Here is a 16,866-nt window from a genome sequence, read left to right on the forward strand (position 1 = left end):
TGAATCTCCTCTGCACCCCCTCCAGTGCAACCACATCCTTCCTATAATGTGGCAACCAGAACTGGGCCTAACCAGATATGCCCACATCCCATGAAAAAATGAAAACCTATTTTTAAAAGAAAAGTTCCATTACCTCCCCCAGCGTTGCCCACATTCCAACATTGTCCCAAAGAATGAATTTCCATCTCCTGCACACTGCTGTGAACAAGGTGGGGGAAAAAATCGTAGGCACATTGAAAATAACTGCTTTCAACACTTCTGTTTGTTAGCTGTGAAAAATATTGGGTCTTGGGAGGTCAGGAATAGTCAGCTTAAGTTGCAAACCTGCTCCTTTCTGTAGTCCATTACATGCAGACAACTAGTAAAGTTATCATTCGTCACAAATCAAAGCACGATTTTGAGCTCGACCTGCCTTGAATCTGCTTTCCCAGCACACCCCCATCCCATTTCCCGTGACCCAGCCTGACGCTGTTTCAAGTTCACAGGCAAGACCCAAAAATAACGCTCACAGACACTTGTTCATGTACAAAAAAAAGTCTTTATAAGTCACAAAGAAACATTACAGGAAGAATCTCCACGTTCAGTAAATGGAGTAATCATTCCAACAAAGGATACAAACAAAATGAGTTTCTTTTAATAAAGGGAAATAGTGTGGATGGAGTAATGTTAGTTCATCATCAACTTCTACATTGGCACAATACAAAAATGGAACCACAGACTGCAAGGAGCCATTCATGATATTCAGTGTCTGTTATGAACACAGGGAGATCAGATTTTCCGATGGCTAAGTGCCCAGTACTGATCCACGCAGCTATGGAGGGGCAAAGGTTTAATTCCCCAATCTGGGACAGTCATGGGATTACATAGGATATACGGCATAGAAACAGCCCCACTAGTTCATGCTGGTGTTTATGCCCCACTCGAGCCTCCTCCCGTCTCTTATCCAAATCTATCACCATAACCCTCTATTCCCCTCTTCCCCCGTGTGCTTGTCTAGTTTCCCATCTAATGCATCTATACTATTCACTTCAACTACCCCTGTGGTCGGGAGTTCTACATTAGACAGAGAAGCATATTGATGAGCCTAAAGTGCCTCTGCACCAGGGAGGGGAAAGTAAAGACCAACTCGGATGCCCACTCCTCAGCACTGCCCAGTAGCCCATATCTGTACATCAGTAAGGACAGGACTGGGCTCAGACGTGCAGACCCGATAGTTGTCTTCTTGCGTGTGGTCAGAAAGCCTCTCAGGCCAGATACCAGAGAACAGCCAACGCCCATAGAACGGAATTAACACCATTAGGAGAAGACCCTCGGCTGGGCAGCAGAGCAGAATGATTTATATTTGATGGTACCAAATAATGAATGAGCCCCACCTCTTAAATACTGGAGTAAAATGACAATGTTAGAACCAGCTGACTGACCAACCAGCTTGAAGGAACTGTAACAGGATGAACACCCTGCCAAGTGCTGAGGGCGTGTGCTGTAACCACGGTAAGTTTAGAGACTTCATCTCCCCAGGTAATCCAGACTGTTAGAAACCATGATGAAACCTGAGGGATGAAAAACTCCAATGTTTTAAAAGTTTCCACCTTTGCCACTGTAAGTTGGCAGACTCAAAGCCCAAGAAATGTTTCCCCCTCTCTGACAGGACTGGTTACACAGGCTGAAGAGCCAAAATAGCAACTGATCAACACTGAAGACTGGAGTCTGACTGTCGCAGGATATTTAATTCTGCAGAGGGAGCTGCAGTCTGCCTTGTATTAAATTCCTACACTTAGTTGTCACCAGTAAGCTAAGGTAATGTTACAGCGCTTCCCCGAGGCAAACACTACACTGCTCGGTACTGTCCACCATTACAGAGGCTGGCCTTGCGTTTTATGCCACTCTTTCATTAACCCAGAGGAACCTAAGGAATCATTGAATACTGCAGCACTAAGGCACCGTGAGGACTGCACTGGCGTTTTCTCCACAAGAGTCTTCTAGTCTGACTCTACTTCCCTGCTCAATCGTCAGATGCTTTCTTTCAGGCTGAAATGTATAAAAACGCTTTCTCTATCCTTTCATTCATCTTCACTGTAGTTAAGGGCAGAATTTCGAAAAAGAACATACTAATTCATGTTCATGTGCAAATGGTCTGTGTGATGGAGCCCTGCTGTAGTATGCTGAACATCATCAACAGGATACAGGCAATCCGTGTGATGGAGCTTTGCTGTAGTATACAGAACATCAACAGGATACAGGCAGTCTATATGATGGAGCTTTGTTGTAGTGTACAGAACATTGACAGGATACAGGCATTCTATATGATGGAGCCCGGCTGTAATGTACATAATATGATGGAGTCAATATGATGGAGCTTTGTTGCAGTGTACAGAACATTGACAGGATACAGGCAATCTGTGTGATGGAGCTTTGCTGTAGTGTACAGAACAGCAACAGGATACAGGCAGTCTATGTGATGGAGCCCGGCTGTAACATGCAGAACGTTGGCAGGATACAGGCATTCTATGTGATGGAGCTTTGCTGTAATGTACAGAACACTGACAGGATACAGGCAATCTGTGTGATGGAGCTTTGCTGTAGTGTACAGAACAGCAACAGGATACAGGCATTCTATGTGATGGAACCCGGCTGTAATGTACAGAACAGCAACAGGATACAGGCAATCTATATGATGGAGCTTTGTTGCAGTGTACAGAACATTGACAGGATACAGATAGTCTATATGATGGAGCGCTGCTGTAACATACAGAACATCAACAGGATACAGGCAGTCTGATGGAGCTATCAACAGGATACAGGCAATCTATGTGATGGAGCTTTGCTGAAATGTACAGAACGCTAACATGATACAGGCAGTCTATGTGGTGGAGCCCGGCTATAATGTACAGAACATCAACAGAATACAGGCAGTCTATATAATGGAGCTTTGCTGTAACGTACAGAAGATTGATGGGATACAAGCATTCTATGTGATGGAACTTTGCTGTAATGTACAGAAGATTGATAGGATACAGGAAGTCTATGTGATGGAGCTATCAACAGGATACAGGCAGTCTATATGATGGAGCCCGGCTGTAATGTACAGAACATTGACAGGATACAGGTAGTCTATGTGATGGAGCTTTGTTGCAGTGTACAGAACATCAACAGGATATAGGCCGTCAATATGATGGAGCACTACTGTCATGTACAGAACACCAACAAGTTACAGGCAGTCTATGTGGTGAAGCCCTGCTTTAGTTTACAGAACATGAAAGGGATACAGGCAGTTTGTGTGATGGAGTGCTGCTGTAATGTACACAACATCAACAGGATACAGGCAAGCTATATGATGGAGCTTTGCTGTAATGTACACAACATCAATAGGATACAGGCAGTCTATGATGGAGGAGTGCTGTAATGTACAGAACACTGACAGGATACAGGCAGTCTATATGATGGAGCTTTGCTGTAATGTACAGAACACTGACAGGATACAGGCAATCTACAGGCATGTAGCCCTGCTGTACAGAACGTGCATGGGGTACAGGCAGCCTACGGGGATGGAGCTCTGATGTGATCATGGACGAAGCATCAGTTACTCTGCACAACCAACATATCCCAGCCACCTTCAGGGCAACGTGAAACTGATCCTCTTGTGAACTGGTTCACCATGTCATAAACAGGTAGGTGGAGTCTAACATATACAAGTGTGATCAGCCCCATGTGAAATGCTGAAAATTAATACCCCTCCTCTACAAGTGGAGAATTCAAACACATTCAATCCTCTGAAGACATCACTGATATATTCAAGATGTTTCCAATACTTTGCTGACTATAAACATGTCCTGTATAGTTTCCCAAATAGATCCGAAAATTAACAATATACTTTTAACAGTCGGATAACTGACAAATTTGCTCCTTCCAAACATGCACCCCCCATTTAAAACCGTCAAACTCAAAATTAAGGGCTTATTTCATTTTGCCAAATTATTACTACTATCTCTTTGCCAAGTGAATGGGCATACTAGCTGAGACCACTTGGGTGTCATGGTTGCCTGTCTAGCTCAGGAGAGTATGCAGATAGCAAGAAAGTTCTGAAAGAACATGGTTCAAATTTGACAACAACAGTTAGACAGTAGAGGTTGTTGACAACCAATTTGTCAAAGAAAAGGTTAGCAATGGGGTTGGGAGGGTGTGGTGCTTGATGCTTTTCTGTGTAAATAATGAAGCTCACCCAAGCACCAGGAAACTAAGCCCTTCTCCGTACCCCATGATACAGGTGGATCCCATCATAGACGGATGAGCTGGAACACTATCCTCTCACTCTCCGAGCGAGTTTGCTACAGTTCAAAGTTCACCGTAAAATGGCCATTTGATTTTTTCGCCTCTCTAGTGCTGTCAAATGGAAATAAGAGCTTACTTTCTATAAAACATAAGCACCTTTTCGCTATAGAGATTTTCTGTCTTCAACCTCCTCAGACCTATAAATTTGTTTATGTATTGAATTGCGTGCATATAAACAAGACCGTCAGTCCATCTCCAACAGATTCCTGCCCAGCGTTCATCTCATAGCAGAAACAGTGCAAGTGTCCTTTGCCCTTTGTCAACTGAGAGCTGATGGCAGCTGTAGTTCAGAGTGGCGGCTCCACTGGGAGGTACTTGAAAGGTGCAGAGTTGCTGGAGATATTCACACTGGTGAAAGAATGAAGAAAAAGGACTTTGACTGTTATTGAATGCTTGCTGATCCATCCAGCTCTGCAATTTGTAACGGTGATGAAGTGGGAAAGGAAAAGTACTCAATCACAAGCAACTTCTGCCATCACTCTCACATCCCCAAATGGCACGCAAGAAAGCTGCAGTACAAAACAAAGGGAGCAATTGTGTTTTATATTTAACATTTGGCCATTTACTCTGCTGGATTATACTTTAAAGAGGCAGGTTTAGTTGGACAGTATTAAAGTGAGACAATATGCTGCTTAAAGGCCTAGTGTGCTTGCACTAAATAACAACATGTTTAAACTACTACAAAAAGGGCATTAAATCATTCTGGCTTCAAAAGCAAACAGTTGAATAGGTTATATATAAAATGGCACCTGCAAAAGAAATAGTTAAAGATGAATCTTGTCTGCATAAAAAGCCACATTAATGGCCCAAAGACAACAATTACAGGTCTTGCTGTGATTGGGCAACAAACTAATTGGAAAACATGCAGCTTGAGACAGCCGGAATCCAAGATAATTTCACAAATGAGCTGTAAACTTGTCCTGATTCTACTTTGTGTGTAAGGGACACATGGTTTTATATGCTGGGCATTAAGGCACACATCCGGTTTCCTCCCACAGTCCAAAGATGCGCTGGTTAGGTGAATTGGCTATGTTAAGTTGACCCATGTGTCAGGGGGATTAGCGGGGTAAATATTTGGGGTTATGGGGATAGGGACTGGGTGGGATTGTGGTCGGTGCAGACTCGATGGGCCAAATGGCCTCCTTCTGCACTGTAGGGATTCTATGATCTATTCTATGATCCCCCTGATGGGTGTTGTGCCAATGTTGGTCCGCTTCCCATGACGAGCCCCCTTTCATGAGGTGAAGGATGAGGTGGTGCGGTTTGCATTGTATTCGCAGCCTGTTGAACAGAGGCGTCATTTCTGCTGGCCAGCAGGCCCTTTCAGTCAGACTCAGGTAACAAACACGAGACTTGAGAGATGTCTTCATAGTTGCAGGAAGTGATTCCTAGAGAGAGACACATACAGACCATGGTGTGTGGAGACTTCTGGCTACAGCGCCACATGTTATCTACTTGTCACCTGCTAGGCGCTAAATAAACCGGTTGTTCACTAATAACCTTGACCAGCATTTGCTGTGCAATGGTAACTAGCTCATGCCGTGAGCACAGGGGTTGTGGCTGTGAGTGGCACAGTGGAACCACAGTCATAATCCAGATCCACGGTGGTGTGAATGTTTGTGTTTAGGCTGCTCATGGACGTTGCTGTCTGCCGATCCCGGATACTCTGAATGTAGCTCTAGAGGGGAGAGAGAGAAAAATTAGTATAGAATTATATAGCACAGAAAGGGGCCATTTAGCCCATCACATCTGTGCTAGTTCTTTGATGGAGTTATCCAATTAATCTCACTCCGCTGCTCTTTCCTTGTAGCCTTTAAAACTGCTCTCTCTCCGCCTCCCCCCCCCCCCACTCCCCCTGCGTATTTATCCAATTCCTTTCATGCAGAAATTGGGACAGTAACCACTTCCCAGAATAAATCGGAAGGATTTCTTTCTTCTTTGTTGGGATTTTCCACCAGAGTTGCTGCGGCTTCCCAATCTAATGCCAGGAGACATGGGTGGGAAGCTGGCTGGCACAGTGGTTAGCATTGCTGCCTCCCAGCTCCAGGGACCTGGGTTCGATTCCCAGCTTGGGTCACTGTCTGTGTGGAGTCTGCACATTCTCCCCATGTCTGCATGGGTTTCCTCCGGGTACTCCGGTTTCCTCCCACAGTCCAAAGGTGTGGAGATTAGGTGGATTGGCCATGCTAAATTGCCCCTTAGTGTCAGGGGGCCTAGCTAGGGTAAATGCATGGGGTTATGGAGATAGGGCTTGGATGGGATTGTTGTCAGTGCAGACTCGATGGGCCGAATGGCCTCCTTCTGCACTGTAGGGATTCTATTCTACTATATGGTGCTGCTCCTCTTCCTACCTGCATTCTCCAGTCTGCTTCCCCTCTCCCAATCCCTTCCCCCACTCCCCTCAGATACCAAGACCTGCAGCTAAACATTTGTGCAGGCAAAAGGGAGGCAAAAAGGCAAATAGGCCAACTAGCCTAACATCTATTGTTGGAAAAATGTTGGAATTAGTTATTCAGGAAGTAATAGCAGCACATTTGGAAAATCACAATCTAATCAAGCATAGACAGCATGGCTTCATGAAAGAAAAATCATATCTGACTAATTTATTAGAGTTTTTCGAGCAAGCCTCAATCAGATAGAGGGAAAGCAGTAGATGTGTTGTATTTGGACTTTGAGAAGGCGTTTGACAAGTTGCCTCACAAGAAGTGGAGTCATAAGATAAAAGCCCATGGTGTTGGAGGTAGTATATTGGCATGGATAGAGAATTGGCTAATGGGCAGGAATCAGTAAGTAGGGATAAGGCATTCTTTTCCAGGTTGGCGACCTGTAACCTGTGGGGTTTTGGAAGGGAGAACAAAAGAACAGAGGATTATTTAAATTGAGGAAAATGCAGAAAGCTGCAACACAAAAGGACTTGGGGTACTTGTGCATGAAACACAGTAAGCTCACCCTCTTTTTAGGAAAACACAGTAAGCTCGCACACAGGGACAGCAGGTAATGAGGAAGGCTAATGGAATGTTGACCCTTATTTCAAGAGGGTTGGAGTATAAGCGTAGGGAAGTCTTGCTGCAACTGTACAAGGTACTGGTGAGACCACATCTGGAGCACTGTGAACAGTTTTGGTCCTCTTATATAAAGGAAAGATATTATTTCATTGGAAGCAGTTCAGAGAAGGTTCACTCAGATGATTCCCGGTTTGGCGGGATTGTCTTATGAGGAAAGGCCAAACAGGTTGGGACTCTACTCATTGGAATTTAGAAGAATGAGAGGTGATCTCATTGAAACATGGAGGATTCTTAAGGGGCTTGACAGGGTAAATGCTGAGAGGATGTTTCCCCCTCATGGGAGAGTCTAGAACCAGAGGGCAGAGTCTCAGAATAAAGGGGCGCCGATCTAAGACTGAGATGAGGAGGAATTTCTTCTCTCAGAGGGTTGTGAGTCTTTGGAACTCTTTGCCACAGAGACTGTGGGGGGCAGAGTCCTTGTGTATATTTAAGGCTGAGAGAGATAGATTTTTGATCAGTGAGGGAATCGAGGTTACGGGGAAGGGCAGAAAAGTGGACGTGAGGAATGTCCGATCAGCCATGATCCTACTGAATGGTGGAACAGGTTTGAGGGGCTGAATGACCTCCTCCTGTCCCTATTTCTTATGGTCTTTTTGGGTGCCCTATTACATCACCCTGTCTGATTCCTTTCCTATAATATACTCCCATGGACACACAACATCAATAACACAACTGATCATTTTGTTTGGATTATCTGACTCGATTCTTGTGTCAGGATTGGTTATATATAACCACATGAAGTAATGGAGGCAAATCACAGAGATACCTTTGAGGGGAAGCGAGATAAGTACATGAGAGAGAAAGGTTATGTTGTTGGGTTAGGTGAAGAGGCATGGGTGGAAGGGTCATGTGAAACATAAATCCTGGCAGCAGTTGGCTGAAGTGCCCGTCTCTGTGCCATATATCCTATATAACTATACAGCTTAACATTGTGCAGAAGAATGAAGATATAGTAGATCACAGGGCCTCCACTCTGACTGCCCTTCATTGCAATATTCCAGGGAAAAGAGTTTGCCATATGATACTTTACCGGTGAAAGGATGTCTCCCGTGTACCGCTTGACTGGGTAAGGTTTCCTGCGGTATGTGCCCTCTGCCTGAGATGCCCTCTGTCGCTTCTTTGCTTCCTGCTGTCGTATTCTCATCAACTGCACTCGTTTTTGTCGTTTACTGATGATAACTACAGGAAGAGGAAAGCATTAGTGGCAGTAGAATTGGTGTTAATAGCTTTAATTCCTTCTCCTCTTCCTCATCCACCCTTCACAGGATGTCTCCATCTTTACTCAAGAATGGAACAATTGGAAACAAAGCATGTTTCTGTTCACCCTCGGCAGTAAGACATTCGGACTTGCAATGGTCTTGATCAAAAAAAACACCAGAACAAGTGAACCCAGGACAGCATCAGTCAGCTCTCTCAGCCTGCTCCCAAAGGAACTTAGAATCATAGAATCCTATAGTGCAGAAGGAGGCCATTTGGCCCATCGAGTCTGCACTGACAATGTCACCCAGGATCTATCCCCATAACCCCATGCATTTACCCTAGCTAGTCCCCCTGACACTAAGGGACAATTTAGCATGGCCAATCCACCTAACCCGCACATCTTTGGACACTAAGGGGCAATTTAGCATGGCCAATCCACCTAACCCGCACATCTTTGGACACTAAGGGGCAATTTAGCATGGCCAATCCATCTAACCCGCACATCTTTGGACACTAAGGGGCAATTTAGCATGGCCAATCCACCTAACCCGCACATCTTTGGACACTAAGGGGCAATTTAGCATGGCCAATCCACCTAACCTTCACATCTTTGGACACTAAGGGGCAATTTAGCATGGCCAATCCATCTAACCCACACATCTTTGGACACTAAGGGGCAATTTAGCATGGCCAATCCACCTAACCCGCACATCTTTGGACACTAAGGGGCAATTTAGCACGGCCAATCCACCTAACCTGCTCATCTTTCGGACTGTGGGAGGAAATCGGAGCACCCGGAGGAAACCCACGCAGACACGGGGAGAACGTGCAAACTCCACACAGACAGTGACCCAAGTCGGAATTGAACCCGGTTCCCTGGCGCTGCGAGGCAGCAGTGCTAACCACCGTGATGATTCCTGGGGATCATAACCAATGCAGCAACTGAACAGGACAATATAATGAGGCCATCAAGTCCCCCAATAGATCCACTGCACTGATTGTTCAGTATGAGAATCGTTTCATTCAAATGGCTCAGTGGCTAAAACCATCATCCAGTTATGCTCTGTGCCACACAAACGAGCAATGCACCAGGTTTGATACCTGGTCTTTCATGAGCTAAGTGTGGGGGGGGGGGGGGGGCGGGGGAGTGCTGGGGGTCCTTGAATGGGTCTTGGGCCTCCCTGCAAATAAAGGAAAGGGCCAGCTGGGTTGTTTCTGCTGCTGGTCACTATGCAGTGAGCTCTGCTCTGAAGTGCATGCAGGCACCAGATGGCAGCAAGTTCAGGCTCAGCTGGATGGCAGTCACCCATTGATACCCATTGCCTGGGCTCATAGAGCACAAGAATAATAAGCTGACGAAGTATCAGGGAGTTGTCAGCATTCATCCAACAGTACCCTCATGGCAGTCTGTTTGATTACTGGCCAAGAAGTAAAAAATCCTTTCATAAAATTGGTCCAATGTAAAAAAAAATCCCCCCCCCCCCCTAACCTCCCATCTTCCCCTTCACAGAGTTAATGTTCAGAGGGCAAACACACAAATGTGGCCTGGAGCTGGCCTTACCTTCAGTGTGAGAGTAGCCTTCAGCTGTCAGTTTCCATTGAACCAGAATTCCCAGCATGCTCAGCACTGGCCAGATGCCAAGAATCACCCAACTGTACCAACAAATAGGCAACGAGGGCGAAATCTTCAGCCTCTCATAGACATACTGCGCCAACAGAAACAGCTCGATGAAATAGTCCACAGACAGGGTAATGATGGCACCACCAAAGACTGCAGTGGAGATAATGGTGAAGAGTTTTTGCCACTGTAAAGTTAAGACAGCGAACAGCATCCCGACACCAATAAGAAGCCCCACTGGAATCCAGATGGTGTGTGGGTGGTAGAACTGTTCCATCACAATGAGGGTGACGGTTGCTACCAGCAGGCCAAGCACCAGGCCAATCATGAAGAGACCAACGCTGCGGACAAGCATGGTGACCAGTCCGCACAGGATTCCGATGCCAAGACCAATACCAGCACTGGCCTCCACGCTCAGCTGGATGTCCAGAACCCGCTCCTTGTAACACAACAGGAAGATGATGATGGAACCAAACATCAGCCCACACAGGAACATGACAGCCTTGAAACAGCGATAACCTGCAACAAAGGTTTCAAAAAGTTACATTAATAACTTCTACACAGTAACTCAGGCACATTAACCACCATCCGAGCTGATGCCCGACATCTCCCTCACAATAGCAAACAATTCCTATCCGTACACAAGGTTGTGCACTTGCTGCTGAATTACACAATGGTGGAGATTGTGTTCCTTACTCTTTCATTACACTGAGGCAAGTTCGTTAGCAAAATCACAAACTCGTTGATAAAGTGTTCTCTTCAAGATGGCATTTTATGTTCAACATCAGTTCTGACGAAAGGTCTGAACCGTTAACTCTTTTTAAAATTATTATTCATTCATGGGATGTGGGCATCACTGGCATTTGTTGCCCATCCCCAATTGCTGTTGAATTGAGTGGCTTCCTAGGCCATTTTAGAGGGCATTTAGTCACATGTAGGCCTGATGGATGGCAGATCCTCAGCAGACAGTGAAGCAGATGGGTTTTTACAATAATGGTTTCATGGTCATCATTCGGCCCTTTAATTCCAGATTTTTAATCAAATTCAAATTTCACCATCTGCCGTGGTGGGATTTGAACCTGGATCCCCAGAGCATGCCCCTGGGTCTCCTGGTTACTAGTCCAGTGACAATACCACTATGCCACCATCTCCCCCTCTCTCACTGCAGATGCTGCCTGACCTGCTGAGCAGTCCCAGCATGGTCAAGTTAGCATGGCCAATCAACCTAACCCGCACATCTTTGGACTGTGGGAGGAAACCCACGCAGACACCGGGAGAACGTGCAAACTCCACACAGTCGGTGACCCAAGCCGGGAATCGAACCCAGGTCCCTGACGCTGTTAAGCAGCAGTGCTAACCCACTGTGCCACCCCAACTGAGCAGGTAGACCACAAGAGGCAATAGATGGATCCACAACACAAACACAATTTGTAAATTGGTTTATCTTTCCTCTAAATTGGCCACTGGCCTTCACATTAGTTGGTGGTGGGGGTGGGATATTTGAAGCAAGGTTGAGAGCAATGACATCCTTACTGACTCCATCAGCATTGAGTCATCTTTGGTCCCAATAACTTGGGATGGCAACCTTAAAAACTCCTGCTTGTCTTCTAACTCTGACTTCAGATTCACGTCCGCACTGTAGTGAGCCCTGGCCTTTCATTTCACTTTCTCCATTAAAAACTGACACAGTGCCTTGCTTTGACTGTACATCATGGCCAGAATTTTACACACACGTAGTGGGCACGTACCCGACCCAAACCTCCGTGAAATTGCACAGGAAGCATCAGGCAAGCACCCCACCATCATCGTGATCCCACACCATAAATGGTCAGCGGGCATATGCAGGAGTCAGAAGGATATCCATTGACAATCAGGCAATTAAGTCCATTACAAAGCCAACTGCATAGAATTTTACGTTGCCCGTGCAATTTTGTAGTCGTAACATGGGCAGACAGCCATTCTGTTTGAATGCCTTTCACATGCCAAGGTAGGATAAAAGGGGCCTGAACCTTGGCAATGTAACTAGTTAGGTGTTTAGGTGAGAGTTTGTTGCTGCTTTATTTAAAGTTAAAGTTTATTTATTAGTCATAAGTAGGCTTCCATTAACAATGCAATGAAGCCACTGTGAAAATCCCCTCGGCGCCACACTCTGGCGCCTGTTCGGGTACACTGAGGGACAATTTAGCATGGTCAATGCGCCTAACCCGCACAACTTTCGAACTGTGGGAGGAAATCGGAGCACCCAGAGGAAACCCACGCAGACACGGCGAGAATGTGCAAACTCCACACACAGTCACCTGAGGCCGGGAATTGAACCCAGGTCCCTGGCGCTGTGATGCAACAGTGGCACCCATTTCTGATAGCCCATGCCTTTTTCTGCTGGACTCTGCATTGCTGGCTTTCTTTTTGAGAATTCTTTTGTCTCCCTGACTTTCTTGGAGGCTTTATGCTGAGTGCGCAAGACAGTGCCAGCTGCGTTGCAGCAGATGGGTATAGTATATCCACTAGTGGGACCTCCCCTGAAAAGGACGAGAGGGGAGAGGAGGCTGGGCGTTCATGGTTAGGGAGAAGTCACGTCAAGTGCCAAGAATGGAATGGCACGGCATCTACTCTGCAATGGAAAAAAAAAAGTCTAATTTCTGCTTCTAGATAATTCTGGCACATCAGATTGCTCTACAGCTGTGTATGTTGAAGCTATGCAAAACTATTCATGTTTAGGTCCCACGTTCTTTTTCTTCCCTTCCAATGCATTGGTATTAAGTGGCAGCAATAGCACCTGTTACTGGTCCCAGCAGACAGAATCCAGATCTGTCAGCAGCAGACACTTAAACAGGGCTGTGGAGTCTTCAGCTTAGTTAGGAATCCAAGAAGATTACGCAAATTGCCTCTATTTGGATGGGAACGACTAATTTAAGTTGGCTTACACGGACTTATTTCTTGCTGCCTTCTCATTCTCGTTAAGGAATCGGAACATTTAATCCATCGCAATTTCAGCCAGGTCAAGAGATGAGAGATTCAAACTTCCTGTAAGAGGCTTAGCTCACAGCAGCCATTTTGTATAGCTCTACTTTTCAAAATGGAGGCTCTCAACACCAATAGTTTATCAGATAATGAATTCTTCAACTGAAAATGCCCAAAAATGAATCTAAAAACTCCCTTTAGGATGTGTAAGCTGGTGGTTAGTCCTCACTTAGAGGCACAAGCTGAATAGGCCTGCTGATAAATGAAAAACACCGGTAAATGTAAACAATCAGACCATCGCTGTTGGAGCATCAGATGTTATAAGATTGACCAATTCAAATGCTCAGATTGAGGTTATCTATATTGATTCTGGCCTCTTCAGCATCCCCAATTTTAATTGCTCCACCATTGGGGGATCTACTGTGGGACTCATCAACAGGAAGTTTGCTTCATTGGTTGATCTTTGTATTGTCTCCATCTTCAAATGGGGTGTTTGGCGGAATTGGATTATTGAGGAAGGACCAATCAAATTCAAAAATTAATGACAGCTGAATTTTGAACTTCAATTCTCCTTTTGAAAACCTAACGACTGCCAGAACTACTGAATTATTCACAGTTTAGTTATTTGTGATATTGATCAAGTTTTGAGATCATGTTTACATATGTGTACCAAGTTATGAGGGACATAGATAGGAAGAAACTTTTCCCCTTCGTAGAGGGGTCAATAACCAGGGGTATAGATTTAAGGTAAGGGACTGGAGATTTAGAAGGGATTTCAGGAAAACCTTTTTCACCCAGAGGGCGATGGGAATCTGGAACTCTGTGCCTGAAAGGGTGGTAGATGCAGGAACCCTCACAACATTAAGTATTTAGATGAGCACTTGAAATGCCAGAGCATACAAGGCTATGGACCAAGTGCTGGAAAATGGGATAGATAGGTGCTTGAAGACCGGCACAGACACAATGGGCCAAACGGCCTCTTTCTGTGCTGTATGACTCTCTTGGTTGTATCTTCAGCTGCCAAGATCCCAAACTTGGAATTTCCTCTCTAAACCTCTCCACCTCTCTCTTTTAGATGCTCGTGAAACCTTATCTCTTTGACCCAGTTAATATCGTGCATATATTAGTAGTCTGCACTAATATCACCCTATGGTATCAAACCTTGTCTGATTATGCTCCTATGAAGCCCCTTGGGATGTTTCACTACATTAAAGATGCTATACAAATGCCAATGGAGTGATTTTTGACAAGTGGTGTGGTTAATACCCATGGTTTTGCAATATGCGCTCAATGCAGCACTGAGTCACACCCCAAAAGCGCTTTACAACCAGGGAAGTACTTTTGTCAAGTGAAGTCACTGTTACAATGTCACAAATGTGAGAACCAATTTACACACAGTAAGATTCCACAAATAGCAATGCGATAATGACCAGATAATCTGGCTCTAGATGCTGGTTGAGATTAAACATTGGTGAGGACACCAAAGAGAATTCCTCTGCTCTTCTATGAAATAGTGCCCTGGGATGGCCAAAAGATGGTAACAAAGCACGGCTCCCTCAAACACCATTTTAAATGCCCATGATAAAACAAGCAGTCAATTATAGCGGTCAAAACACAAAATCCATTTGCATTAACACATTTCAAACTGCCTGATTATAGTATTTTAAATCTCCTTACTCAAGGCAGAAAGAGCTAGATTTCCTCACCTGTCGTAATGAACGAGGGAGGTTCGTATCACAAACTGATGAATGGAGAATAAAATATATTTGTACCTCCATGTGCTAAACACCAAAAACATGAGAACCAAACCAGAGTCTGTTACATCAGCGAGAAATTTCTGCAGCACTGATATACACTGCCAGTGCCCAGGGTTTCTCCCCATTTCACAATCTGCCAGTAATGGTGCCTTCAGCTACCGAGGTCTTCCTCGGTAGCTGAAGGCACCATTACCAATGGTGGGAAAAAGAGAAGGAATAAGTTCAAGAGTCCAGAGTTGGAAGAATGGAGAGTTGTGAGGGGGATGGGGCAGGGAGGGCAGGTGGGTGAGGGGGTTGGGTTGCAGTTTTTAATTGCAGCAGGTTGGAGGAGTGGTCAGTGGTTGTAAGGGTGAATGCAGAGTGAGTCGTGGATGCAGCAGCAGTATTTCGAATGAGTTGAAGCTTACTGAGAGGGGAGGCTGGCCAGGCGATCATTCGAGATGATAATGGCATGGACGAGAGATCTTCAGCACCAAATGGGCTGAGACAGAGGTACACACACAAATATCACATTTTACTGTTATTCCCTGTGTTTACAAAACTAGTTCACTGGCGTCTTTCTTTCATTTGACACTGTGGTAGTGAGTATAGACCAGCATAGTGTGATATCGATTGCAATCATTGCCACAACTCTGTGACCTTTCCAGCACTGTCAGGATCCAGCCAGTAATAATCAACACTCAATATCGAGACAGTCAAAATGGAGTTGGAGTGGCCACATAGCCAGAATGTCTGACACTCGCTTACCAAAACAATTTAATCATTCACAGGATGTGGGCATCATCAGCTAGGCCAGCATTTATTGCTCTCAAGAAGGTGGTGGTGAGCTGCCTTCTTGAACCGCTGCAGTCCCTGTGATGTATGTACACCCACAGTGCTGTTAGGGAGTTCCAGGAGTTTGACCCAGCAACAGTGAAGGAATGGCAACTTGCATTTATATAGTGCCTTTAACACAGAAAAACGTCCCAAAAATATCCATTGAAATAAATGACCACTGACTACTACCAACATCCTTGGGGTTACCATTGACCAGAAACCGAACTGGACCAGCCAGATAAATACCCCGACTACAAGAGCTAGGTCAAAGACTGGAAATTCTGCGGTACATAACTCACCTCCTGACTCCCCAAAGCCTGTCCACCATCTACAAGGCACAAGTCAGGAGTGTGATGGAATACTCCCCACTTGCCTGGATGGGTGCAGCTCCAACAACACAAGAAGCTCAACACCATCCAGGACAAAGCAGCCCCGCTTGATTGGCACCACATCCATAAACATCCACTCCCTCCACCACCGACGCTCAGTAGCAGCAGTGTGTACCATCTACAAGATGCACTGCAGCAACTCACCAAAGTTCCTTAGACAGCGCCTTACAAACCCACGACTTCTACCATCTAGAAGGACAAGGGCAGCAGATACATGGGAACACCACCACTTGCAAGTTCCCCTCCAAGCCACTCACCATCCTGACTTAGAAATATATCGGCCATTCCTTCACAGTCACTGGGTCAAAATCCTGGAACTCCCTCCCTGACAGCACTGTGGGTGTACCTACACCACGTGGACTGCAGCGATTCAAGATGGCAGCTCACCATCACCTTCTCAAGGGGCAACTAAGGATGGGCAATAAATGCTGGTCCTAGCCAGCGAAGCTTACATCCCGTGAATTAATAAAAGAAAAGCCCCATCTCAAATACTACCTTCCCCTCATCCTGCTAAATGGCAGGAAGCGCAAGCTGAAGATGGTATGAGCATGGACCTCTTGCTTCCCAACTCATTACAAACCCACACTCCTCACCCCGACCCTCCCCTTCTATATTTCTGCTTTCAGATACCCCGAGACCTGCCGTCTCAGGAGAAAAAGGTGACAGTTACAATATACCGCTGATAAAGAAACACTCTCACTTGATCTGACACTGACTCACATACTGGCACC

At 45.5% G+C, this 16,866-nt stretch overlaps 1 protein-coding gene across 3 annotated transcripts in view; it reads right to left on the reverse strand.

Moving 5' to 3' along the window:
• Positions 1 to 526: 526 nt before the first annotated feature.
• The window catches only part of LOC144481942 (transmembrane protein 198-like), an 89,619-nt gene continuing 73,279 nt past the window's right edge, over positions 527 to 16,866 (reverse strand). For 2 of the 3 annotated variants that reach the window (XM_078201112.1, XM_078201113.1), the window contains exons 3-5: positions 10,156 to 10,731; positions 8,425 to 8,573; positions 527 to 6,007 (exon numbers count right to left, since the gene is read on the reverse strand). In XM_078201112.1, coding sequence (XP_078057238.1) covers positions 5,864 to 6,007; positions 8,425 to 8,573; positions 10,156 to 10,731 — 869 coding nt within the window. In that variant the 3' untranslated portion in view covers positions 527 to 5,863. Of the gene's footprint in view, positions 6,008 to 8,424; positions 8,574 to 10,155; positions 10,732 to 13,136; positions 13,191 to 16,866 lie in introns of those variants that run through there. The other variant, XM_078201114.1, reaches the window with a different exon arrangement.

Source organism: Mustelus asterias, chromosome X (genome assembly GCF_964213995.1).
Source record: "Mustelus asterias chromosome X, sMusAst1.hap1.1, whole genome shotgun sequence".
In the NCBI taxonomy this organism is placed as follows: domain Eukaryota; kingdom Metazoa; phylum Chordata; class Chondrichthyes; order Carcharhiniformes; family Triakidae; genus Mustelus; species Mustelus asterias.